Raw genomic sequence first — 26,114 nt, 5'->3', positions numbered from 1 at the left:
ACTCGAGGGGTTGGCGTTGGCAAGGCGCCAGTAGACGCATAGCTGGCTACATTTTTAGATAGTTTTGACTGCCGTGTATAAGCTAAACGAACAAAGCAGTTCCTAACAACCTGTTTTATTTGTTAAGATGTTGCTATGAAATGAGAAAAACATGGGAGCCAAAGAGTCAAGGATAGGTTTCCTCTCGTACGAAGAGGCCATCAACAGAGGTAACAATTGATCATTTGCTAACCTTGGCTAGCTGTAAACATTAGCGTGATAGACAGCTAGCTAATGAAGGTAAGGCTAGCTAACTGTTGGATGGGTAATGTGTTAACAGTACTAACGTTACTAGGTAGATGGCGAACAACATTGGGACAGGCAACTAACTAGCTAGATAACCGTGTCAAGTGTACTAAAGTGTAATTCAAATATACCAGGGGTCCAGGTAGGCGGTTAGCTAGGTAAATTAACAGGCTACCTAATTGACCCTAAAACCGCTACTGCCCTCGGGATCAGGTAGAGGCCAACGACCGGAAACTAAGAACTAGAGCTATCTCCACTTCGGTCATCTAGAAGTAAATTAATGACACCAAGTAGCCGCTGTTTGTTGACATTGTGTGTGCCTGGTGGTACTGTGTGAATGGGCGGATTCGATTATGCTGAGCCGCGGGGCACCAGGCAAAGGCCAGTCACGTCATCGGGCGAAAATGGGAGGGAGGAGCGCAACAGTAATTTGTGTAGCTTGGTCATTTTGTCAACAAAGCATCGTCCAGAAACGCATCGTTTCCTAAATTTTCGAACTATTTTTTATTGGGAAGGCAGATGAAGCGTTTTTATCAAAAACAATAACTTTTGCATGGGATAACACAGAATCCTACTAATGACTACACGTGCTTAATTATGTCACAATTGTTTTGAGCTGACATCGAGGTGGGCTTTGAAAGGGTCTCCTGGCTCATGCCTGGGAGGCAGCCCAGTTCCAAATCAACTTTCAACAGATCTAAAACACACACAGGCCACCCGTGTGAGATTAATTTAACCCCCGCCGTGTTAAAATGTTAAATATTCATGATCCACTATATATACAAAAGTATATGGACACCCCTTGCTCTGGACACCCATTGACTATTTCAGCCACACCCGTTGCTGACAGGTGTGTAAAATCGAGCACACAGCCATGCAATCTCCATAGACAAACAAGAGCTCAGTGACTTTCAACGTGGCACCTTTCTAACAAGTCAGTTCAACTGTGTGTGCTGTTATTGTGAAGTGGAAACGTCTAGGAGTAACAACTGCTCAGCCGTGAAGTTGTAGGCCACCCAAGCTCACAGAACGGGACCGCAGAGTGCTAAAGAGCATAAAAACTGTCTGTCCTCGAGTTCCAAACTGTCTATGGAAGCTACATCAGCACAATAACTGTTTTTGTCGGGCACTTCATGAAATAGGTTTCCATGGCAGAGCAGCTTCGCACAAGCCTAAGATCGTCATGCGCAATGCCAAGCGTCGACTGGAGTGGTGTAAAGCTCACTGCTGTTGGACTCAGTGGAAACAGCAGTGGAAACGCATTCTCTGAAATGATGAATCACGCTTCACCATCTGGCAGTCCGACGGACGAACCTGGGTTTGGCGGATGCCAGTAGAACGCTACCTGCCCAAATGCATAATGCCAACAGTCTCAACGTCAACAGTGACGAGGCGACTCTGGGATGCTGGCCTTCTAGGCAGAGTTGCAAAGAAAAAGCCATATCTCAGACTGGCCAATAAAAATAAAAGATTAAGATGGGCAAAAGAACACAGACACTGGACAGAGGAACTCTGCCTAGAAGGCCAGCATCCCAGAGTCGCCTTGTCACTGTAGACGTTGAGACTGGTGTTTTGCGGGTACTATTTAATGAAGCTGCCAGTTGAGGACTTGTGGGTGGGCCTATGCCCTCCCAATCCCACCCATGGCTGTGCCCCTGCCCAGTCATGTAAAATCCATAGATTAGTGCCTAATTAATTTATTTCAATTGATCTATTTCCTTATGAACTAACTCAGTAAAATCATTGAAATTGTAGCATGTTGCGTACATGTTGCATTCTTCAGTATAGTTAGCTAACAGCTGACCGAGCTAACGTTAACTAGCAGTATACTGATGTTGGTCTATTTGTCTCTGCCAATACTGTATTGTTGACATTGTGTCTGCCATCTGCTGTGCCAATGTTTCTAGTTATGATATGATATTCAGGCCTAGCCTCGAGCTGGAACTTGTGCAATCAGTGACCTAGAAAAGCCATATACAGTGCATTTGGAAAGTATTCTGACCCCTTGACTTTTTCCACATTTTGTTACGTTACCTTATTCTAAAATTGATTCAATGTTTGTTTTTCCTTATCAATCAACACACAATACCCCTTCATGACATAGCAAAAAGTGTTTCATTCCTCTCTGCAGATCCTCTCAAGCTCTGTCAGGTTGGATTATTTGTTACTTTTATCTTAATTTTTTTTGGTATTTTCTTAACTGCATTGTTGGATAAGGGCTTGTAAGTAAGCATTTCACTGTTGTATTCGGCCCATGTGACATACAACTTGATGAGTGGCTTCGGGACAAGTTTCTGAATGTCATTGAGTGGCCCAGCCAGAGCCCGGACTTGAACCCGATCGAAAATCTCTGGAGAGAACTGAAAATAGCTGTGCAGCAACACTCAGACTGGCCAATAAAAGATTAAGATGGGCAAAAGAACAGACACTGGACAGAGGTTGTGTTGTGCAACTGTGTTGCTGCACAGCTATTTTCAGTTCTCTCCAGAGATTTTCGATCGGGTTCAAGTCCGATCGACTTGGGGCTAGAAGCTGTTTAGAAGCCTCTTGGACCTAGACTTGGCGCTCTGGTACAGCTTGCCACCTGATATAGAGGTCCTGGATGGCAGGAAGCTTGGCCCTGGTGATGTACTAGCAGTATACTGCTAGTATACATCTTCGCCTCCATCCTGTGTTGTCTTGGCTGTGTGCTTAGGGTTGTTGTCCTGTTGGAAGGTGAACCTTTTCCCCAGTCTGAGGTCCTGAGCGCTCTGGAGCAGGTTTTCATCAAGGATCTCTGTACTTTGCTCCGTTCATCTTTGCCTGCATCCTGACTAGTTTCTCAGTCCCTGTCGCTGAAAAACATCCCCACAGCATGATGCTCCCTCCACCATGCTTCACCGTAGGGATGGTGCCAGGTTTCCTCCAGAGGTGACACTTGGCATTCAGGCCAAAGAGTTCATTATTGGTTTAATCAGACCAGAGAATCTTGTTTCTCATGGTCTGTCATGTGCTTTTTACTGAGGAGTTGCTTCCGTCTGGCCACTACCATAAAGGCCTAATTGGTGGGGTGATTCCGAGATAGTTGTCCTTCTGTAAGGTTCTCCCATCATCACAGAGGATCTCTGTCACTCTGACAGAGCGACAATCGGGTTCTTGGTCACCTCCCTGACCAAGGCCCTTTTCCCCAAGTTGCTCAGTTTGGCTGGGCAGCCAGCTCTAGGAAGAGTCTTGGTGGTTCCAAACTTCTTCCATATAAGAATGATGGAGGCCACTGTGTTCTTGGGGTCCTTCAATGCTGCAGAATTTCTTTGGTACCCTTCCCCAGATCTGTGCCTCGACACAATCCTGTCTCGGAGCTCTATGGACAATCCCGTCAATTTCATGGCTTGGTTTTTGCTGTATCATGTGCTGTCAACTGTGGGACCTTATTTAGACGTGTGCCTTTCCAAATCATGTCCAATCAATTGAATTTACCACAGGTGGACTCCAAGTTGTAGAAACATCTCAAGGATGATCAATGCAAACAGGATGCTCCCGATCTCAATTAAGTCTCATAGCAAAGGGTCTGAATACTTTTGTAAATTAGCTATGTTTTTTTATTTGTAATACATTTGCAAAAATGAATAAAAACCAGTTTTTGCTTTGTCACAATAGAGTATTGTGTGACGATTGCTGAGGATTTTTATTTAATTAATTTTAGAGTAAGGCTGTAACAAAATGTGGAAAACGTAAATGGGTCTGAATACTTTCCAAAGGCACTGTAGCTAACAGCTGACGAAGCTAACTAGCAGTATACTGCTGTTGTTGATGATGATGATGATGGTGGTGTATGTGCGTCTGCCAGTTCCCTATTGTAGTGCTGAGCACTTGCAAGCATTTCTAAATCTGGCTGGGTGGCAGACATATACCTTCCCGCAATTACTGATTAGTTATGATAGTTGCTATGGTAATACAATTTAATAGCTTTTGTGGTTGTGGGTTTGGTTTAGACTGCCTAAGATTGTATTGGTGACCATGGTTTAATGCTCTGCCTGACCATACAGTCCATGTTTTAATTCACAGAAAAGCTTCTTCACAATCTCTGTGTCTCTATCCCTCCCAGTAACTAATGTGGAGCTCCAGCGTCTGAAGGATGCCTTCCGGAGGACCAGTGGCCTGTCCTGTTACATGAGCCAGCAGTGCTTCCTCAGGGAGGTGCTGGGAGACGTCGTACCACCCAGGATTGCTGAGGTGAGCCTTGTTCAACAGACAGACGGCCCCAGTGTTACATGAGGTCTGATGGGAGAGTCTCCATGTCATTTCCGCAAGCCATGACATCCACCATTTCAGATTGTTCTGACATCGTTTCTGTAGTTAGAAACAGATAAGAGGAGCATTCCTGCTAGAGGTCTTCACGGATCCACCTGTACCCGAGACCACCTTTCCGGATCCAGAATTCTATGTCACAAGTCGGTTTGCACATTTTGGGGAATATTCAGAGGTGGAAACTTTCTGTGGGATTTAACGGGAATTTATGCAAATAAATATTAATACCATTTAAATGTAGATGTATTTTGCATTGGATATATTTACCTTATCATATGGAGACAGAAACAAATCTTTTTATCTTATCATAAGTAGACATAATTGCAAATTATAAAATCCTTCCAATAGAAAAAAAAACAACTTTAGTTACGAATTGAACTTTAATTAAATTAGTTGACTCTTCACATGGGATGATTTCACTGAACAACAAAAGGGAATATTGAATGATCCCCACTGATCCATCGCATCTGCCGATATTGACTGCCTCATCGAGGATCCCAAAAACGTTTTCAACATACATCCGTAAAATGATAGTCTAGAAACTAAAGTTTTGTTGTCTTCCTCTCAGGCTTCCATTTCTTCTCCCTGGACCTCCTCAATGTCCACCTCTTGAACATCAGACTCTGAGGCCTCATCTTCACTGTCACTTTCCAACCCTGTTGAGGATGGCTCATTGTCAGGCTCAAAAAGCCCCAAAATTTGCCCGGATGGCCACCAATTTTTCAACCCATGTATTGGTCAGCCTGTTGCGTGCTTTGGTGTGTGTGTTCCCAAACAAGGACCTTTTGCGTTCTGAGGCGGCTGCTGTTTGTGGAATTTGGAGAATGATTGATTCTCCAAATTCTCCAACAGGGGAAGGCACCTCAGATCCACAAAGTCCCTTCCACCAGGTGGCTGATGAGATATGTTGGCACGACTGCCATATTGCATCGCCATCCAAAAGCCCTTGCTTAGAAGTGTACTTCGCCAGACTGCCAAGAACCTTGCCCTCTTCCAGGCCAAGGTGGCGAGACACGATAGGCCTTGTTGATCTCTGCACCAGACAGGATGCTCTTGCCAGCATACTTGGGGTCCAACATGTACACTGCGGCGTGTATGGGCTTCAGGCAGAAGTCTTCACGCTTTTTGATGTATTTCAGTACTGCAGTTTCCTCTGCTTGGAGCAACAGTGAAGTGGGCAGGGCAGTGTGGATTTCTTCTCTTACATCTGCAAGCAGAGTCTGAACATCAGACAGGATGGCATTGTCTCCCTCAATCTGTGCAATGGCTACTGCTATAGGTTTCAGGAGTTTCAGGCTGCTTACCACTCTTTCCCGAAATACATCATCCACGAGGATTCTCTTGATGGGGCTGTCCATATCGGCAGACTGTGATATGGCCATTTCTTGGAGAGACTCCCCCCCCCCCCCCCCAGGGGACTGTCAAACATGATCATGACAACACCACCCCAACGGGTGTTGCTGGGCAGCTTCAATGTGGTGTTCTTATTCTTCTCACTTCAAATCGAACATTATTTGTCACATGCACCGAATACAACAAGTGTAGACTTTACCGTGAACTGCTTACTTCCAAGCCCTTAACCAACAGTGCAGTTCAAGAAGAGTTCAAATATTTACCAAGTAGACTAAAGTAACAATAATGAGGCTATATACAGGGGGCACCGGTACCGAGTCAGCGGGGGTACAGGTTAGTTGAGGTAATTTGTACATGTAGGTGGGGGTGAAGTGACTATGCATAGATAATAAACAGCGAGTAGCAGCAGTGTACGGGAGGGGGGGGGGGGGGGGGGGGGGGTCGTCAATGTAAATTGTCCGGTGGCGATTTTATTAATTGTTCAGCAGTCTTTGCTTGGTGAGATTGCTGCTATAACTACATGACCCTTCACATACTTTACCATTTCCTTGGCTCTCTTGTAGAGGGTATCCATTGTTTTCAGTGCCATGATGTCCTTGAGGAGCAGATTCAACGCATTAGCAGCACAGCCAATGGGTATGATGTGAGGGTAGGACTACTCCACTTTAGACCAAGCAGCCTTCATGTTCGAAGCATTGTCTGTCACCAGTGCAAATACCTTCTGTGTTCCAAGGTCATTGACTGCCTTCAGCTCATCTGCAATGTAGAGACTGTTGTGTCTATGCTCTTGTAAAATACTGTTTGAAGGGTGGAGATGATATAGTTAATTATTCCTTGCCCGAAAACATTCGATCACCAATCAGAGATGATTGCAATACAGTCTGCTTTCTCTATGATTTTCTTGACCTTCACTTGAACTCTGTTGAACTCTGCATCCAGCAAATGAGTAGATAAAGCATGTCTGGTTGGAGGGGTGAATGCTGGGCGAAGAATATTCAGAAATCTCTTCCAATACACATTGCCTGTGAGCATCAGAGGTGAACCAGATGCATACACAGCTCGAGCAAGACATTCATCAGCATTTCTCTGACTATGTTCCTCCATTCAGTCAAAAAAACTTCTGATTCCAGAAGGACCATAAGCTGTTGCTATCGATAAGGTGTCTGATTCATAATTTTCACCTCAAATAGAGGTAGAGGGACATTTGTCAGAGATTGCTTGTTGTGAGCGCTGAGGGAACTTTATGCACTTGGCCAGATGATTCTGCCTCTTTGTTGCATTCTTCACATATGATTTGGCACAGTATTTGAAAATGTACACAGCTTCCTTCTACATTAGCTGCAGTGAAATGTCTCCACACATCAGATGTGGCATTTTCCTGTAAAGATTTGAAAAAATGAGTTAAAAAAACAACAAATACAATTCCATGTACAGATAAATAGTTAAGTAGTTAAATTAAACAACTCCTTTGTAAGATAAATGTTAAAAAAATTAAACATGTATGGAAACAGGGGAATTAACACTCCTCAGTTAGCAGGCTCAAGCAAGCTAAAACCCACATGGTAGCAAAAACTAACTAGCAGAAATTGTTAACAAGTTAGAAATTATTTAAACACACTTTGCTGTAGGCTACTATTTACTAGTTAACAAAAAATCATGTATGTTGCTGTAGGCTACTATTTACTAGTTAACAAAAAATCATGTATGTCGTATCAAATAAATTCACCCCACCCACTATTGTAATCAAAACTTAACAGAATGCATGTAGTCCTTGGCTCAGACAGTGTAGTTGTGTGGGCTCAATAGCATCTCATTAGTGTGCAAGATCTTGAGAATCAGCTGTACATGTGATGGAAGAGTGCACTGCGAATGTGATGGAAGAATGCACTGTGCATGCAGAGGGTTGCGATTCCATTGAATTGGGGATAGTTTAACCAAAATATGCCACAAGACCTAGAATTGCCTTATGTATCTCACAAAAAAGGGTCGCTAACTTTTTTTGATGAATTTAAGCAAAACCGCCCAAATTCCAGGACTTAAATTTCCGGACATTTTCCATGGGAAGTTATCGGAAAGTTTCCGACCCTTCTGGTTTGGATCTGATATAATTGTGACAGGTATCGGCTATGTGTAATTTTAAGTGACTTGTCTGGAAGGCCGAACATGACTGCTGCAGTAGAGAGCGAGACATTTTATAATTTATGCTGATGGTTTTGCTTTTCACGAGAGTGGAAAGTCAAAAGTTTGGACACACCTACCCATTCCAGGGTTTTTCTTTATTTTTGCTATTTTCTACATTGTATAATAATAGTGAAGACATCAAAACAATAAGATGACACATGGAATCATGTAGTATCCAAAAAAGTGTTAAACAAATCAAAATATATTTTATATTTGAGATTCTTCAAAGTAGCCACCCTTCGCCTTGATGATAGCTTTGCACACTCTTGGCATTCTCTCAACCAGCTTCATGAGGTAGCATTTCCATTAACAGGTGTGCCTTGCTAAAAGTTAAACAGCGGAATTTTTTTTCTTAATGTGTTTGAGCCAATCAGAAGAGAGCCCTATTTGGTAAAAGACCAAGTCCATATTATGGCAACAACAGCTCAAATAAGCAAAGAGAAACAACAATCCATCATTACTTTAAGACATAGACAGTCAATGTGGAAAATTTCTTTGAAAGTTTCGTCAAGTGCAGTCGCAAAAACTAAACACAATGATGAAACTGGCTCTCATTAGGTCCGCCACAGGAAAGGAAGACCCAGAGTTAACTCTGCTGCGGAGGGTAAGTTCATTAGAGTTAACTGCACCTCAGATTGCAGCCCAAATAAATGTTTCACAGAATTCAAGTAACAGACACATCTCAACATCAACTGTTCAGAGGAGACTGTGTGATTCAGGCCTTCATGGTCGAATTGCTGCAAAAAAGGACACCAATAATAAGACTTGCTTGGGCCAAGAAACATGAGCAATGGACATTAGACCGGTGGTAATCTGTCCTTTGTTCTGATGAGTCCAAATTAGATTTTTGGTTCCAACTGCCGTGTCTTTGTGAGACGCATAGTAGGTGAACGGATGGTGTGGGGGTGCTTTGCTGGTGACATGGTCTGTGATTTATTTTGAATTCAAGGCACACTTAACCAGCGTGGCTACCACAGCATTCTGCAGCAATATGCCATCCCATCTGGTTTGCGCTTAGTGAGACTATCATTTGTTTTTCTACAGGACAAGGACCCAAGACACACCTCCTGGCTTTTTATGGGCTATTTGACCATGGAGAGTGATGGAGTGTTGCATCAGATGACCTGGCCTCCACAATCACCCGACCTCAACCCAATTGAGATGGTTTGGGATGAGTTGGACTGCAGAGTGAAGGAAAAGCAGCCAACAAGTGCTCAGCATATGTAAGAACTCCATCAAGACTGTTGGGAAAGCATTCCTCATGAAGCTGGTTGAGAAAATCCCAAGAGTGTCCAAAGTTGTCATCAAGGCAAAGGGTGGCTACTTTGAAGAATCAAAAATTGGTTTAGATTTGTTTAACACTTTTGGTTACTATATGATTCCATATGTGTTATTTCATAGTTTTGATGTTTTCACTATTATTCTACAATGTAGAAAATAGTAAAAATAAAGAAAAACCCTGGAATGAGTAGGTGTTGCCAATCTTTTGACTGGTACTGTAGATTGGTACTGTAGATTGGCAATAGGCTACAGCCATATAGCCTCGACTCCATGTGTGGCAAAAGTTAATAGATATCTAGTAAATGGAATTAAAAATACGAAATTGAAGGTTAAAGGTGAAGGATAGGCGTCTCTAGTAACCGAACGAATAGAACGACCGACAAGCTGGCTTGGGTAGCAACCCTAGATTTGTGTTGGGACTACATCTTGTGGAAGGATGAAATAGTATTAATCAAAATAAGGTTATTAATGAAAATATGTCAGTCATTATTTTAATACGTTGGTAACCCGTTGTATTAAAGTGATAATGCCCTCGAAGCCGGTGTTTGGAGGATATATTAGCACGGGTTGCCTAACAACACCTGTGCCAATATCCTCCAAACACCGGCTTCGAGGGCATTATCACTCAACCGTAGGATGAGAAAGTGTATGCACTGCAGCCTCAGTTATCCTAGCTAGCTAACGTTAGCTAATTTAACTAGCTTCTCCCAGTTTGATGCAGTCAAATGTACTATGTATTCATATTTGATAATAAATAACCTAGCTATGGCAACTATTAGTCTACTATAGCGTGAGTTGGCTTGGTTGGTTGCTGTCTCTCCCTCCTCCTTTTTGGACACGTGAAGACCTCTAATTCTTGCAACATTATTATGCTGTAATGTTATTTGATCTCTGAGAAATTAAGCTAATTGATTGCACCCATATAGGCCATTTTAATTTATAGGATTCACATAATATTCAATAAATATAGTACCTAACATCCGATTTGGAAAAGCCAAAAGCCACCCACATATCCCACCATAACAACCAGTATACAGTATCAGTTCTTTATGTCTGACAAGCAGTATGGAGCTGTGGCTTGGGAGTATTGCTTCTTCATCCTTTGTAATGTATTCCTTGTTAATCTGATGTTTTTCCCCCTGTTCAAAGAAATTAGTCATTAAAGTTAGGTTTATGGCCCACATACAACCTGATATTACCAAATTCTGACCACTAGATGGTGCTGTTCCTGTCATTAGGTGAAAGTTAAAAAAAATATATCCATATCTCTGTGTCCAGTATGAAGGAAGTTGAGGTAGTTTTGCGATCCAACACTAACTAGCCTTACCCATAGACTTTCAGTCATTGAGCTATCTGCTAGCATGAAGTAACCCTTTAATGGTGCAGATGATGCTTGTTTTGGAACATAACGTGTCCTCTCTATTTGGCCAAGAAAATAACCTTGCTGGATAACTTGGATGCATGAATTTCACCTTTTACGTCCATGTTATCATCCACAATTCCAATCTAGTATTCATCATAGCAGCAAACTAGAAAATCAGATGCTCGCACATTCACCATTTTATATCTATGGATTTTCCGAGGACTAAGTCAAACTTAATGGCATAATCTGTGTCAGTATCTAGGTTTCCATTCAATTTTGGACAGATTTTCATGCAAATATTTTAAAATCTGCATAAAACAATGTGCATTTTCCCACCATATATTTTTCCATAACTCACTTATTATGGATAAAAGTTGGCATTTTTGACGTAGTGCACATAAAATAACTTTTGCGGTTAAATGACTATGTACTGAATGTAAAATACAAGTTAAATGGGTTTCATTGCATTTAATGCTACTGATGGTTTTGGCACAAACTGTTGCGTTATATAGCAAACGTGCCCACTCTGGTCTTGCCACTTGCGCTCTAGCCAACAGCTCGCAGATACAGTACGGGTAGGCTACCTATATTGAAAATATTATGCATATACCGATATAATTTGTATTTGTCAAAAGGCAGCCAAGCATCGATCATCGTCACTAGAATAAGACCCTCACTTTTTAAAGGAGCATCAAGCACATCAAATGCACTTTCACCACCCTGTGAAGTTCATAACTTATTTAATCTGTAGCCTAATAAACTGCATGGTTTCCCGAGTCATAGTGGGAGGACCACGCAGGTTTACTTCGAAATGATGGTTATTATATCAATATTTGCGCATTTCCACTGCCATTTCTCGCATAAGAAATTTTACCGACACCTTGTCAAATGAACAAATTGTCTGTCGGCATATATGAAATTGTACTGGCGTATCCTGTTTCCATCAGCCCGGTCGTGACTTTTTTCATTCGTCAGGTAATTTATCCGCATGAAGTGGTTGGATAGAAACCTGGTTACTGGAAACTCTGCTCCTATGAGGCTTTTGTAGAGTGGAACAAAGTGATGGAAGCTGCAGGGTCCTGGCAGAGTCATTGTGTTCGCATATCTTTCCCTGAGTTCTATGTGCAAATTTTCCATGTCCTGTTCTATGAAAAACACTTTCACATCACATCTATGCACCACACCATCAGGTCCACAAATGCATGGCAGTCCTTGTCCACCTTTACTGCATTTAACATTAGTGCCATTTTGATGTATTGTACATGCACACAGAATGTGTTCCAGATGAGCCGACTGCCACACAATGCTTCGGACAGACTGCAGTTTCTTTTTGAAAGCTGCATACAGTTCTTTAAGGTTGCACAGAATGACTATTGTCTGCTCGTGAATTTTGAATTTGACAAAATGCTTTTTTCCTGGCATAAGTCTACTATATACATCGTCATTGTAGAATCTAATTACCAAATCCTCAACTGGAAAATCATTGCCAAAGAGTGTTCTGCTTTGGCAACTCCATGATACCTTTCTCTGAAGCCAGTTTTCTTGTTGCCCTTATGTAAACACTGACATTAAAGACCTCTTTTAGTTTTGACTATAGACCATGATGGTGGAGACATTTATTAATGTGTCTTTTACTTTCTGCTGGATAATTCTTTTTTTTCTTTCATTAAGTAAATGAGCCTGTCAAGATCTTCAGCATTTTTATTAATTTCTTTAAAGATCTCAGGCTGCTCTGAGGCGCCAGTTCCTCAGGAGATACATTGACAGCTTGAGCAGCCTGCTGATGTATGGTGTATTGTGCATCTTTGAACTTGATCTGCACATGAAGATTTATTTTTGCGCAGGATACCTTGGAATGAGATGCCTCTCCTTTGAGCTGTAGTGGACTTAACACCAATGTCACTTAAACTGGAGTCAAGACAGGACTTCATTCTTTTAGCAGCCTGTTCACTGTCAACATCATGACCAGATGAATTATGTGGATCTCCATTGTCACTTTTCATTGAAAGCAATGCGACATCATGGACGCAATTTAATTCCAGGGATGACATGCTCACTGAACATTCCCTTAATTCTTAGCTACCTCCACATTTACTTCTGAGTGATCTATTTACTGCTTTCTAGTGATTATTAAATGGATCACAACATTTTCTTTGGAAGTCTGAGTAGATAATCAATAGCTTTTGCAAATTGTGTGGTCATCCTTAAGTCAAACCTGTCCTCCATGAAAACAATTTTAGTTTGTACTCTTAGCTACCTCATGCTTCAAACTAACTGCCCTTGAATAGTCCATTGAATGGCAACTCTGAGGTATTTCCATATGGTGCAATTCTCATTAAGGGGTTTCCTACTAGCCCAAAACGTTGGAGCAATTGGCAAGTGACTGAAATGCTGAGCATGACAACCCTATTAAAAAAAAGAGAACCAATTAGGACATTTACCATTAGAAACCGTTAAACCTACGCAATACACCATTATATAAACAATTAAGCCTTCACCAATAGAAACTATTGCAAAACACAATGTGCTTTGGGGATATTTACCTTTTTGAAGACCATTTAGAGACCAGAACCATTATAACTGCTGTAGCCTAGTGGTTTGCTTGTTCACCGGAAAAGGTCTAACCGCTCCAGACCTCTTTTGAAGGGATTTGGCCACATACTCAATGTATTCTCAACCAATAAAATGTTGCTCATGAGGTTGAAAACCCCTGCGCCTATACCTCTACCTGGGTAGTACCTAACTTCAGCTGTTCTGATTGGGAGGTTATCCTGTCCTCGTTCCGAATCTCAACCAATCCTAATCTTAACCATTCATTTGTATTGAATGTTTTTATTTATCGACAACTTCTAACTGGATATAATAGTGAGCCTGTTTAGCAACACCACCGTCTAGTGGTCAGAACCTGGTAGTATCAGGTTGTATAATGGGCGTTCAAATGGTCTTTCAACAAAATGTTTCAGGAACGCTTATCTGTTTCAAACTACATAAATAATTTCAGAACAATCTGAGATGGTGGGTGTCAATCCTCTTTCTTGTGTTTTTTAAGGTGGAATGACTCAGGAGTGATTGTAGCCTATTGTGCTCTTCTGATATGAGTCTAACTAGCTTACTAACCTGGACAACCTTGCATATTTGAATTCAACTTTAGTCCACCTGACAGGGTTATCAAAGATAATATACCTTTTTATCGGTTTCTGAAAGGGAACTCACTCTCCAAATTACAACAACAAGTAGGTCAGGACTGGACCAGAATGAGTTGACAGGTTTACCTGAATTGAACCCAGCTCCCTTCCCCTGTTTCTAGGTGATATACAGCTCATTCGGTGGGACCTCTAAAGGCCTGCACTTCAACAACCTAATTGTTGGCCTGGTTCTGTTGACTAGAGGACGTGATGAAGAAAAAGCTAAATGTGAGTATTGTAACCGACAGACTTATGGAACCTCTATAGATGCTTGTGTTGACCATGTAATTACAAGAATAATCATATAATTTAATAGGATCTCTGAGAATAAAAACAAACAAATAGACCTTCACAAAATGACCCCTCTTTTGTAGTGGTATCTAATTTGTATTCTTGATAATGTCTAATAATGCGATTCACCCCCTTTGTGAATATCACACATGACAGAGTTGCTTATAAGGCTAAGCTTCTTTTTGTGGTTCTCCTTCAGACATTTTCAGTCTGTTTGCCAGCGATTTGGGCAATCATGCAACGCGAGAGGACATGGAAAGTATGCTGCAGACTGTGGATGGAGAGATCCCACTTTCTCTCAGAAAGTGTTTCTCTGAGGTTAGCTCATATGCCTTATTTGAATGAATATGTATGGGTAACTGCCAAAACAAAGGAAACGCTAACATGAAGTGTCTTAGTAGGGCGTTGGGCCACTACGAACTGCCAGAACAGCCTCAATGTGCCTTGGCATAGATTCTAAAAGTGTCTGGAACTCTATTGGAGGGATGCGACACCATTCTTCCACAACAAATTACATAATTTGGAGTTTTGTTGATGGTTGTGGAAAACGCTGTCTCGGGTGCCACTCCAGAAGTGTTAAATTGGTTTGAGATCTGGTGGTTGAGAGAGACACACACACACACACACTTCAAACCCCCTATGCTCCTTTGAGACCCCTCTTTCAAAGTCACTGAGATTTCTTCTTCTAGCCATGGTATCCAAAATATTGGGCAACTAGGCATTTTTATACATGACCCTAAGCATGATGGGATTTTAATTGCTTAATTAACTCAGAAACCACACGTGTAGAAGCACCTGCTTTCAATATGCGTTGTATCCCTCATTTACTCAAGTATTTCCTTTATTTTAGCAGTTACCTGTATTTGACTGTTTTAAACACATTTTGACAGCCATGTTTTCACAAACTGTATGACCACCAGGGTGGGTGCAAATCTGCTATTACACGCTTACCAGGTATATTTTATTTGTTCACTACAAACATGCCACATATCCTAATGTATCCTTATCTAATTGTAAGCTGCTGACAGAACTTATGTTACCTGTTTGGGATGGCAGGTAGCCTAGTGGTTAGAGCGTTGGGCCAGTAACCGAAAGGTTGCTGGATCGAATCACCGAGCTGACAAGGTAAAAATCTGTCGTTCTGTCCCTGAACAAGGCAGTTGTTCCCCGGTAGGCCGTCATTGTAAAGAAGAATTTGTTCTTAACTGACTTGCCTAGTTAAATAAAGGTTCAATAAAATAAAAGTGCACAGGGCTGCTAATGCTACTTGACACAGAAAGATAATTCCACTATGTGTTTTGCACCTTTGTTCAAGGCTTAGTGGAGTTCCTGTTATTTTCTTTACCAGGGTGAGAAGGTAAATTATGAGAAGTTTAAGAGCTGGCTCCTGCAGAACAAGGATGCCTTCACCTTCTCCCGCTGGCTCCTGTCCAGTGGGGTGTGTGTCACTCTGACAGACGATAGTGACACACCCACCTTCTACCAGACCTTGGCTGGAGTAACACACTGTGAGTGACTGTCATCCTGATCCTTTGGGAGATATACTAAATAATAGCCTAGGCTAGGGGTCTTGTCATGCCACTTATAGATTTTCTTTCTTGCAGTAGAGGAATCGGATATCATTGACCTGGAGAAGAGATACTGGCTGCTGAAAGCTCAGTCTCGGACAGGACGATTTGACCTGGAAACATTTGTCGCTTTAGTTTCTCCCACTATTCATACATCCCTAAGTGAAGGTAAGAGAACACGCAGGATGTGGATCTGATTTATTGGATACTTCTTTTGAAGGCGATCGTTACGTCCATTTCTCCTTCTGTGCAGGTTTGTTTCATGCCTTTGATGAAAACAGGGACAATCACATAGATTTTAAGGAAATCTCATGTGGACTATCTGCTTGCTGCAGAGGGCCTTTGGCAGAGAGACAGAAGTGTAAGTAGATACACAAGCACTAAGCCTTGCTGTTTGTCATTCTTTCATGACATTGACAGTTTCAATGTGTAACTTTCCTCTTGTTTCTTCTCCCCAGTCTGTTTCAAAGTGTTTGACGTTGACCATGATGGGCTTCTGTCTCGGGAGGAAATCACAGAAATGGTTGGAGCATTACTGGAGGTGTGGAAAGACAATCGCACAGACCTTCTACCTGTAAGTACCATTTGGCCAGACTGGACATATGATGGACATACTGTAGATAATGATAACTGTTGTAATGTTTGTAGTTAGATTGTTTTGTTTTAACCTGTCCCATTACTACTCTGGGTTCTTACTTAAGCCTTACCCTGCCTCTGTCCCTTAAGGAAGCGGACACTAATGTCCATGCCATTGTGGAAGACATCCTGAAGGAGCATGACACCACTAAGGTATTACCTTACTGCTTGCGTGACTTTGGATTCATACAGATTTCTTTAATGTTGAAACCTGTTATTGGTGGTTGTTGTGTTCTTTAGCAAGGGCATTTGACCCTGGAGGACTACCAAATATGGAGTGTGAAGAGTGCATTTGCCAATGAGTTCCTCAACCTGCTGTTTCAGGTAAGAGCCAGCCACCATGTGTTTCTACTTTGGTCAACATTATGTGCTTTGTGTGCTTTTCTTGTTCTGCTGGATCACCAGTCTTCTGCTATCGTGTTGGTCTCTAGGTGTGTCATATTGTCCTGGGGCTGCGGCCTGCTTCCCCTGAAGAGGAGGGACAGATAATCAGGTATGTGTGTCTGTGTCGCCATGTCAGTGTCCTTTCCTGCTGTCATACACATGCTTCCTTATCCCCTCATCAATCAATCAATCAAACACTCACAAACTCACTCACTTGTGTCTGCAGGGGCTGGTTGGAGAGGGCGAGCAGACACGGCCTCCAGCCAGGAGACTACTGGTTCCTCATAGCAGTGCCGTGGTGGCAGCAGTGGAGGGACTACGTCAAATATGTAAGCAAGGCTTTTTTGCTGCTTGACACCATGATCATCTGTTTATCATACTGTGCCCATTCTACACTAATTTCTTTGCTGATGTGATTGTGGTTGTTGGCGTCTCTTCCAGGATAACAAGCATATCGTGGTGGAGCAGCCATTAGTGTTTGGCACAGTGAGGAGTGGTGTAGGGGCCGGAACCCAGGCCAGGGCAGAGCAAGGCCCAGAGGGGGAGAGCATGGCCAGCTCCTACAGCTCCACAGAGGAGAAGTTCGCAGACAACATCTCCAGTGCATCAGAGGCCTCCGAGACGACCACCAGCGGCAGTGAGTGGCTAAGAATTCTCAGCACCCCGTGTTACACTTAGTATTAGCAAAACAGTTGGATACTAGTATAGCTTAATAATAAGGAAATGTACCACTCATTATACCTGCCTTGCCTTGCATACTGTGTGCTGAGAGTGAGTGTACAACTGAATGTCATTGAAAACCATTAATTTGCTCTCCTCAGGCCTTCTACCCCGGGGCTCGACTGCTACGGATATCTGCTTTGCCCGTCAGCATGATGACACAGACAACCAGTGCTTCCTGGGGGCTGATGGGAACATGGTGGTTCTAAGGCCTGGGGCCATCGATAACCAGCCTCTGGTCACATCAGAGCCCTTAAAGGTAAGTTAGGCACCACAAACAACACTGTGGAAGGGGATGGACTCAATTAGAGATTAAAATGTTCCTCTTCTTCAAACTGGCCTTGCCATATTGTTTCAGTTTTAAATCTGTCTATCTTGAACTGTTCCCCTAGGCTCCCACATTGACTATGGAGGGGGGCCTACTGAGGCGCTCCCCGTCCCTGATTCTAGGCAGGGACTTTGAGGTTGTGCCAGAGCCTGTGTGGAGGGCACTCTACCACTGGTACGGAGCCAACCTGAGTCTCCCCAGGCCGGTACGTACATTTCAACTCTGTAAAGCAGGACCACTTGTGGATTTTCCATTAAACCGTCACCATTATCATCCCTATTGATCCTGACATTGTGATAACCTCACATTCCCATCCCCTCTTCTCCTGTTGGCATTCCCAGGTGATCAGAAACACCAAGACAGACTGTGCTGAGCTGGAGCTGTTACCCCGACACCTGCTCTTCCTGAGGCAGCAGCAGCCCCCCGCACGCACCCCTCAGAACAACGTCTGGGTCAATATGGGTAAGAGGTTCCCCTGCATGTGTCTCCAGCACTTCTCCAAAGGTTACAAAGCAATGGAGGGACAAGAATAGCAGAGTACCCTAGTGACTTTCTGCCCAAGAGTGTCCAGGGCCATTCAGCATGTTGATCTGAAAAGCACGTCCACTCCCGACTGCGGATGATTGAAAGACCGCTCGTGCGATAGATGCGTTCTGCCTACAACACAATCACGACTCAATCTTGCAAAGTTAGATTTGGTTGGTTGCATTGAAGGGGGCTGATATTATATTGATGCAAACATAATTCCCACGTTAGAGGGAAGCGTTGATCTGTTTAAGGAAGTATGTAACTTGGCAAAGTAGTTTAATCACTAGAATTCTCTGCGCGGGCTGGCATTTCTTCTGCACAGCAGTCCAGGAGGAGGAAGGCACTTAGAGGGAACATTCGTCACAAGACTTGGGGCAGCACAGGGACACAAAAATGTTGAATTACCTTTTTTGTGACCTGAGTCTTTTAACCAAAATATCACAGATGAGACGACAGATGTCCACATGCCCCTGTAAGGGCGGGAGGTTACCGTGGTAGCACGACTAGAGTCATGTTTGTGTCTGAGATTGAGTTTGTCTAGTAGAAGCGTTGTATTCTCTTCCCTAGCTGTTGAAACTCAAACATAGAAAAACAACCTAGCTTGTGAACAAAACAATGTAAATAGCCAAGAAACACAAGGACAAAAAGTCTCACTTCAGCAGACTTTCATTTTAAGTAAATTAGACCAACTTTCATGCCTGTGCGCAGCGGTTCTAAAAATAAATCTTTCACTCCGCTCATCACGTTCGCACAGCCCCAGCCAGGCAGTGTTGCAGTGTGAGCTGAAATAGGCTATGTAGGATCTGGGCCTCATTATATGTCAGAGCATTTGGCCACCGCAACATGGTCTGTGAATTTTCTTCCACACCCATTCCTGTGCTTTTTACCAATCATGTGTGCAGAGCAGTTCAATGTATCCGTGGTGTCTCCCTGAACTCCCCCAGGTAACGTTCCCTCACCTAGTGCCCCCCTAAAGCGTGTGTTGGTCTACACGGGCTGTTTCAGTAGGGTGGGCACCATCAAGGACATCCATGAATACCTGTCCCAGAGACTCCGCATCAAGGAGGAAGACATGCGCCTCTGGCTCTACAACAATGAGGTGGGTGTGACTCATAGAAGGTTGACCCTTTGTCAACATACATGGCAGGGTTCTCCCCAAAGAATGTAAGAGGGGCACTGCGCCACCTTGTGGACTTGGCTGTGCCACTATTAAAAAAATAAATCAAAATAAATAAATATACAAAATGTAAACACACACACTGTGAATTACTTGAATTGCTCTTGCCTGGACCTCATACTGATGGTCCCTGTTCTGTAGATCATTGAATAATGACATTACTAGGATAATTCTAGAAAAAATACTGTGAAGAATATAAAATAATTATTTTGCACTTAACCAGTGTGCGCTGCTTTATTTGTTATCATTTAAGGCTCTAGATTGCAGGAAATGGCACTTAGTTGTTCAAAAAACACACATCTCTGAGTCCAAAGGGGGCCACGGCCCTCCTTGAGACCTCCCCCTCGACTGATTCATCAGCAACACCTTGTTAAAAAAAATCCTGGGGAGAACCCTACACTGCACACACAGACGTGCACAGTAAACACTCAAACTCAAATACTCACACACACGCTAATTTTACAGTTCAAAACATTGTATTCCACAGAATTATCTGACCCTCCTTGATGATGAAGACCATTCCCTGGAGGGGTTGAAGATCCCAGATGAACAGTACATGGTCATAGAAGGTATGCATCATAACAACTGTGTTTTTAATAGCTCCATCATGTATTGTCAGGATGAATAGATGAAGACACTTTTTTGTTTTCATCAGTTCGGAACAAGGACATGAGCTGGCCAGAGGAGATGTCCTTCATCGCTAACAGCAACAGGATGAACAGACACAATGGTAAGACCGTCACTGCATACAGTTACAGCACCAACACAACATTAGCACTCCTATATGTAATCATTATTGATAATTTAACATTAACTGGGCTGATTGCTACTTGGATGTATTATAGATAAGTCTGTCAGACAGTACTTGTTTTGCTGTCTCCAAACACATTGAAGGGGTCCTACTGACTGCTGTAGAAGCTTTTGATGGTTGAATAGCGTCCTCAGACTGTTGCCTCCTGCTGTTGTTCACAGTCCCTACTGAGAAAGGTGCGACTGGACTGAGCAACCTTGGCAACACGTGCTTCATGAACTCCAGTATCCAGTGTGTGAGCAACACCAAGCCTCTCACAGACTACTTCACCTCAGGAAACCACCTTTACGAGCTCAACAGGTATGCGTGTGCATTATTTTAGACTTAAAAGAATGCATGCTTATTATACAAGAAAGTATTATTATACATGCTTATTATACTCTTTGGGCAGATAAATCCACAGCAAGCAGAGATTAATTGTGTGAGTTTCTTTTTAATTTGTGCTGTTTGTGTCCATAACAGGACCAATCCAATTGGGATGCGGGGTCACATGGCCAAATGCTATGGTGATCTGGTTCAGGAGTTGTGGAGCGGAACACAGAAGAACTTGGCCCCTCTGAAACTCAGAGTATGTCCACAAACAAGCCTCCAACTGACACCCCCCAATAACACTACAGACTACCAACCTAAAAGTACTTTCTTTCACCCTAAAAAATAAAGAGTCAAATGGTTGTCTTTTTCCATTTTCTCCTTGTCCTCCGTCTCTTCCCTCAGTGGACGATAGCGAAGTACGCTCCCCGGTTCAATGGCTTCCAGCAGCAGGACTCCCAGGAGCTGCTGGCCTTCCTGCTGGATGGCCTTCACGAGGACCTGAACCGTGTTCACGAGAAGCCCTACGTGGAGCTGAAGGACAGCGACGGACGACCAGACTGGGAGGTTGCTTCTGAGGTCAGAGTTCATACACACTGTTCCTATCGTCATGGTGGGGAGATCCAGAAATAAGGCCTCAGGTGAATCACCTCATGTAGCTGTTGGAGTATAAATATTGATTTGGAGGTGTAATATTAGCTTTCTGTGTCATCTTGAACTGCTAGAAGTTGTCCTTTGTAGGTCAATTGGTAGAGCATGGTACTTGTAACGCCAGGGTAGTGGGTTCGATTCCCGGGGACCACCCAAATGTGAAATGTATGCACGCATGACTGAGTCGCTTTGGCTTAAAGTGTCTGCTAAATGGCGTATATTATTGTCTGGTGTGATGATGGTGAATTGTGTTCCCCCAGGCGTGGGAGAATCACCTGAGGAGAAACCGCTCCATTGTGGTGGACCTGTTCCATGGCCAGCTCAGGTCACAGGTCAAGTGCAAGACCTGTGGCCACGTCAGTGCACGCTTTGATCCCTTCAACTTCCTCTCTCTCCCTCTGCCCATGGATAACTCCATGCACTTAGAGATCATAGGTGAGCCTTATAAATCAAATTGTATTGGTCACGTACGCATATTTAGCAGATCTTATTGTGGGTTTAGTGAAATGCAGTGTATACAGTACTACAGTGCAACATCCAGAAAATACATTCCAAAAGATGAAACATAAGCATCATATTGGAGATATGTCTCGAAGTCTGTCGCCTGTCCACCCTTTCTTGTACTGGACTCTGAGCTTTACAGTAACAGTGTGGTGTTGAACAGAAAGCTATTTTGTTCCTGTTGTCTTTTGAGGGAATGTATATTGGATCCCGTGCCTCTGAAACACTTTTCTCTTTGCTTCCTCTGTCCAGTCATTAAGCTGGATGGGTCATGCCCAGTGCGGTATGGGCTCCGGCTCAATGCGGATGAGAAGTACACAGGCCTGAAGAGACTCCTGAGTGAGCTCTGCTGCCTGAATCCTGAGCAGATCCTCCTGGCTGAAGTACATGCCTCCAACATTAAGGTGGAGCCGTCATCTATCCTCCAGCACTGTACATCCATCCATCACACTGTCAATATCACAGTCTGCACGTAGACTAATGATTGTCTGTCTACCCTATTTTTAGAATTTTCCACTGGACAACCAGAAAGTGCGTCGGGCGGTGTGCGGCTTCCTGTGTGCGTTTGAGATCCCGGTGCCAAGTGCACCCACGTCTGTGGTGTCCACTCCCACACAAACAGATGGTATACCAATTGGTTCTTCTGTTCATTAGCGACGTTTCATTCCTTTTTTAAAGGCAATCCGTAAGAAGTGATGAAAGGGGTTTAGAATCCAAAGAAGTAGCAACCAAACACACCTTGGAATGTAAACAAATGCACAGGTTCTATAAAACAGATGAAAAAAGGTAGATACTTTGACACTAGAAAATATAACGTATAACATTTGTTCTTCGTGTCATCTCCAGAAGCTCAAGCACTAGCCTATGGGAACGCTACCATGGTAACTGACAGTAACTCTCTGAACCTGGGACTGATCCCCAAGGGCATGCCCAGCACTGTGGTTCCCTGTGGCACAGAGGGCAGCCTTGCTAACGGTCTCCCCGACGGCCCCGAGGTGCTCCCTTCAGACAGCCCCTTCACTGGGTACATTATCACCATCCACAGGAAGATGGTAAGAACTGCAGGATGGGCTAAAGATGGAGAGAAGATTAGCAGTGCATCAAGATTAGTCAAAGTCTATATAATGCTCACTTCTAAACCATGGGTCATTTGTGTTTGTTTTGTAGATGCGGGCAGAGTTATACTTCCTGTCCAGTCAGAAGAACCGCCCCAGCCTGTTTGGGATGCCGTTAATCGTGCCATGTACAGTCCACACCAGGACCAGGGACCTGTATGATTCTGTGTGGACCCAGGTGTCACGCCTGGCCAGTCCCTTGCCCCCTCAGGAGGCCAGCAACCACGCCCAGGACTGGTCAGTCTCTCCAGACCACTCTCTGTATTTTGTCAGGTGGCTTTGCAGTGTTCAGTGTTCTCCTAAAGGTACAGGTGTGTGATGCTGATCTGTGTGTGTGTGTGAACACAGTGATGACAGCATGGGCTACCAGTATCCCTTCACCCTGCGCGTGGTGCAGAAAGATGGCAACTCCTGCGCTTGGTGTCCGTGGTACAGGTAATTAAGTCTGTCACCACAGTACAACATATCACTATACGGTTGAAGATAGAGAATCTGTTCATTTCATACCCTGTATTGTTGTCCCCCTCAGGTTCTGCAGAGGCTGCACAGTGGAGTGTAACGATGAGAGGGCTGCTGTGGGAAATGCCTTCATGGCTGTGGACTGGGACCCCACTGCTCTGCACCTCCGCTACCAGACCTCTCAGGAGAGGGTAAGAGAGACATGAGGCTGGGGATAACAGCAGCAGGAACCCTAGGGGTCATATCAATGTATTTATTCGATATCTAATGGATATACGTCATACACTAAGTAATGTTTGTCTGTCCTGCAGATCGTGGAGGAGCACCCCAGTGTGGAACAGAGTCGCAGGGCCCAGGCAGAGCCCATCAGTCTGGACAGCTGTCTGCAGGCCTTTACCAGTGAGGAAGAGCTGGGAGAAGATGAGCTCTACTACTGCTCCAAGTGCAAGACCCACCGCCTGGCCACCAAGAAACTGGACCTGTGGAGGCTGCCGCCCATCCTGGTCAGACATAGAGCTCATTCCCTCTGCGTTAACTTCCCTGTCCTCTCCCTATTCATATGTGTCAATACGTATATGTGCCTATTCATATGTGTCAATAGCAGTTGAAACCTATTCAAATATACATGAATAAACCCCAACTCAAACATTTTCAATGCTATGTCTGAAGTGCAAGATTGCACATGACACCACCCACTCTAAAACCCCTTTATTCTGTCCATTTGAATTGCAGATAATTCATTTAAAACGGTTCCAGTTTATGAATGGGCGGTGGATCAAATCCCAGAAGATTGTTAGGTTTCCCAGGGAGACGTTTGACCCCAGTGCTTTCCTGACCCCAAGAGATGCAGACCAAAGCCAAGAGAGCTGGAGGGATAAGCTGGGGGAGGAGCTACACGACACAGAGGGAGGAGTGCAAAAGTCTGGGGGTGGAGACACTGTCTGTAACCCTGCCCTGACTCTCAACAATGGGAAAGGTTTGTATAGATTCTTGACGGGTTTCAGATGTACCTGTCATATCCCACTTATTATTTAAAGGAGGCTGGTGTTCTTCTATGAATATGTGTCTGTTTGCAGACTCTCTGTGCTCAGGGAGGATGGCCAGCACCCCCCTCAGCAGAGACGTCTGCCCCAACTGCAGCCCTCAGAGTGAGGGCAGGAGACAGGGCCGTGGGCTGGTGTTTCCCACGGGAAGCAGGTACCAACTGTCCCTCAGTAAGGAGAGCCTGGACAGTGGCAGGGAGAGCCCCATGGAGCTGGAGGCCAGCAGGATGAGGAAGGGGAGCATGGGAGAAGGCCTCGGTGACTCCACCTCTGGTGAGGACACGGCCAGAGAATGTGACAACACAATGTCTGTGTCTGAGCTAAACAGCAATGGCTACCCCGAGGACAGCATGGATCTGGAGGCCTCCCAAGGCCAAAGAGACAAAATCTACCTGGATGCCATGTACAACTTGTATGCAATTTCAGTAAGTATTAAGCGGGTCAAATATTTGTTTTTCTCTGTAAGAATTGTACTGTTCTAGCCTGAAGCCTTAGAGTAAAGTGACTGTCTATCTACCATCTGAAATATCCTCTAACCCCCAATCACTTTTGGGTTTGCAGTGCCATTCAGGGATCCTAGGAGGAGGCCACTATGTGACATATGCCAAAAACCCAAATGAAAAGTGGTACTGTTACAACGACAGTAGCTGTAAGGTAAGCTGTATGCCAAAAACAGAACGTATATCTCTGCTATGTGATGCAGTGTTCATTGTCATCTGTAACTCAGTTATTTAAAGTTCACAAGTATAAACAAACCTCACTGTGTTTTCTGTGTTAAGGAGTTGCAGTCAGAGGAGATTGATGCAGACTCTGCCTATATCCTGTTCTATGAGCAGCAGGAAGTGGATTATTCTCTGTTCATGCCCAAAACTGACGGCAAAAAGATGGCCGACACAACTTGCATGGACGAGGACTTTGAGTCTGACTATAAGAAGTACTGTGTTCTTCAGTAATGGACTGTCTGTCGATATGTGTCAATGTGCTGCTGGTTCATCGACATGCTTGTGCTACAAAACCACCTTACTATTTGACTCTGAAATCTCTCAGGTTGAGATGAGCTGAAGCTTAGAAATCATCCCTGGTGGTTAGAAGTGGACAACCAACCGTTTTTACACCTTCATAGTGGATGGATCTTTTTTTTTCAAGTAATGGTACTCAAGTTATTTCTCGCTTGCGATGTCAAACAAAACGGAGGGCTGTGTATTGGTTTGTTTTGGCACAAACACCTTGTCGGGGAGTGACAATGCTTAGGCCCATGGTGTTGGTCCTAGGCCAGATGTGACAAATGTGGGAGTGTATGGTTTTTTTTGTAAACCAATGCCAGTTGCAATATGCCATTAATGTTTTGATTGGTATGCTCTGCAGTTTCATCCCCTCATTGAATAATACAAAACATTATTGCAGTAGAAGCAAGTGTTCACTACCTCATCATACCCTGCTTTGGACAGTAGTCAAATGCAATGTCACAATTCTAAAATTCCCTTTTTTGTTGTCCTCCTCAAATGTAAATGATTTAGACTCCAGACCGATAGGCCTGGATTATAGTCAGTGTTTCTGAACTACATTTATGTATTTGCATTGCAATGTACCTTTTGTTTGTTTATCGTGTCACGTCTTTTAAGAACAAAGCCTCAGGTGAGAGTATCTGAGAGAATCTT

The 26,114-nt window shown here is 43.6% G+C and overlaps 1 protein-coding gene across 1 annotated transcript; it reads left to right on the top strand.

Moving 5' to 3' along the window:
• Positions 1-26: 26 nt before the first annotated feature.
• LOC120045064 (ubiquitin carboxyl-terminal hydrolase 32-like) lies at positions 27-26,114 on the top strand. Its single transcript, XM_038989907.1, has 34 exons — positions 27-209; positions 4,370-4,497; positions 14,058-14,163; positions 14,426-14,544; positions 15,575-15,734; positions 15,831-15,962; positions 16,048-16,155; positions 16,253-16,368; positions 16,521-16,583; positions 16,671-16,754; positions 16,862-16,923; positions 17,041-17,143; positions 17,256-17,451; positions 17,636-17,793; positions 17,927-18,067; positions 18,204-18,324; positions 19,335-19,489; positions 20,055-20,136; positions 20,223-20,297; positions 20,540-20,678; positions 20,841-20,946; positions 21,093-21,266; positions 21,599-21,773; positions 22,092-22,243; positions 22,347-22,464; positions 22,686-22,891; positions 23,007-23,191; positions 23,303-23,389; positions 23,484-23,604; positions 23,725-23,916; positions 24,146-24,389; positions 24,490-24,881; positions 25,018-25,110; positions 25,236-26,114. The coding sequence occupies exons 1-34, from the start codon at positions 152-154 to the stop codon at positions 25,407-25,409; spliced, it is 4,725 nt and encodes a 1,574-aa protein (XP_038845835.1). The 5' UTR covers positions 27-151; the 3' UTR covers positions 25,410-26,114.

This window comes from Salvelinus namaycush, chromosome 3 (genome assembly GCF_016432855.1).
Source record: "Salvelinus namaycush isolate Seneca chromosome 3, SaNama_1.0, whole genome shotgun sequence".
Lineage (NCBI taxonomy): Eukaryota > Metazoa > Chordata > Actinopteri > Salmoniformes > Salmonidae > Salvelinus > Salvelinus namaycush.
This window is presented reverse-complemented; position numbering and strand designations above follow the sequence as displayed.

Coding starts and splice junctions, on each gene's coding strand:
- LOC120045064 (XM_038989907.1), top strand. CDS start 152: ATGGGAGCCAAAGAGTCAAGGATAGGTTTCCTCTCGTACGAAGAGGCC. Junction 17,144..17,255: donor GGAGGGACTACGTCAAATAT/GTAAGCAAGGCT, acceptor CGTCTCTTCCAG/GATAACAAGCATATCGTGGT. Junction 25,111..25,235: donor ACAACGACAGTAGCTGTAAG/GTAAGCTGTATG, acceptor TTCTGTGTTAAG/GAGTTGCAGTCAGAGGAGAT.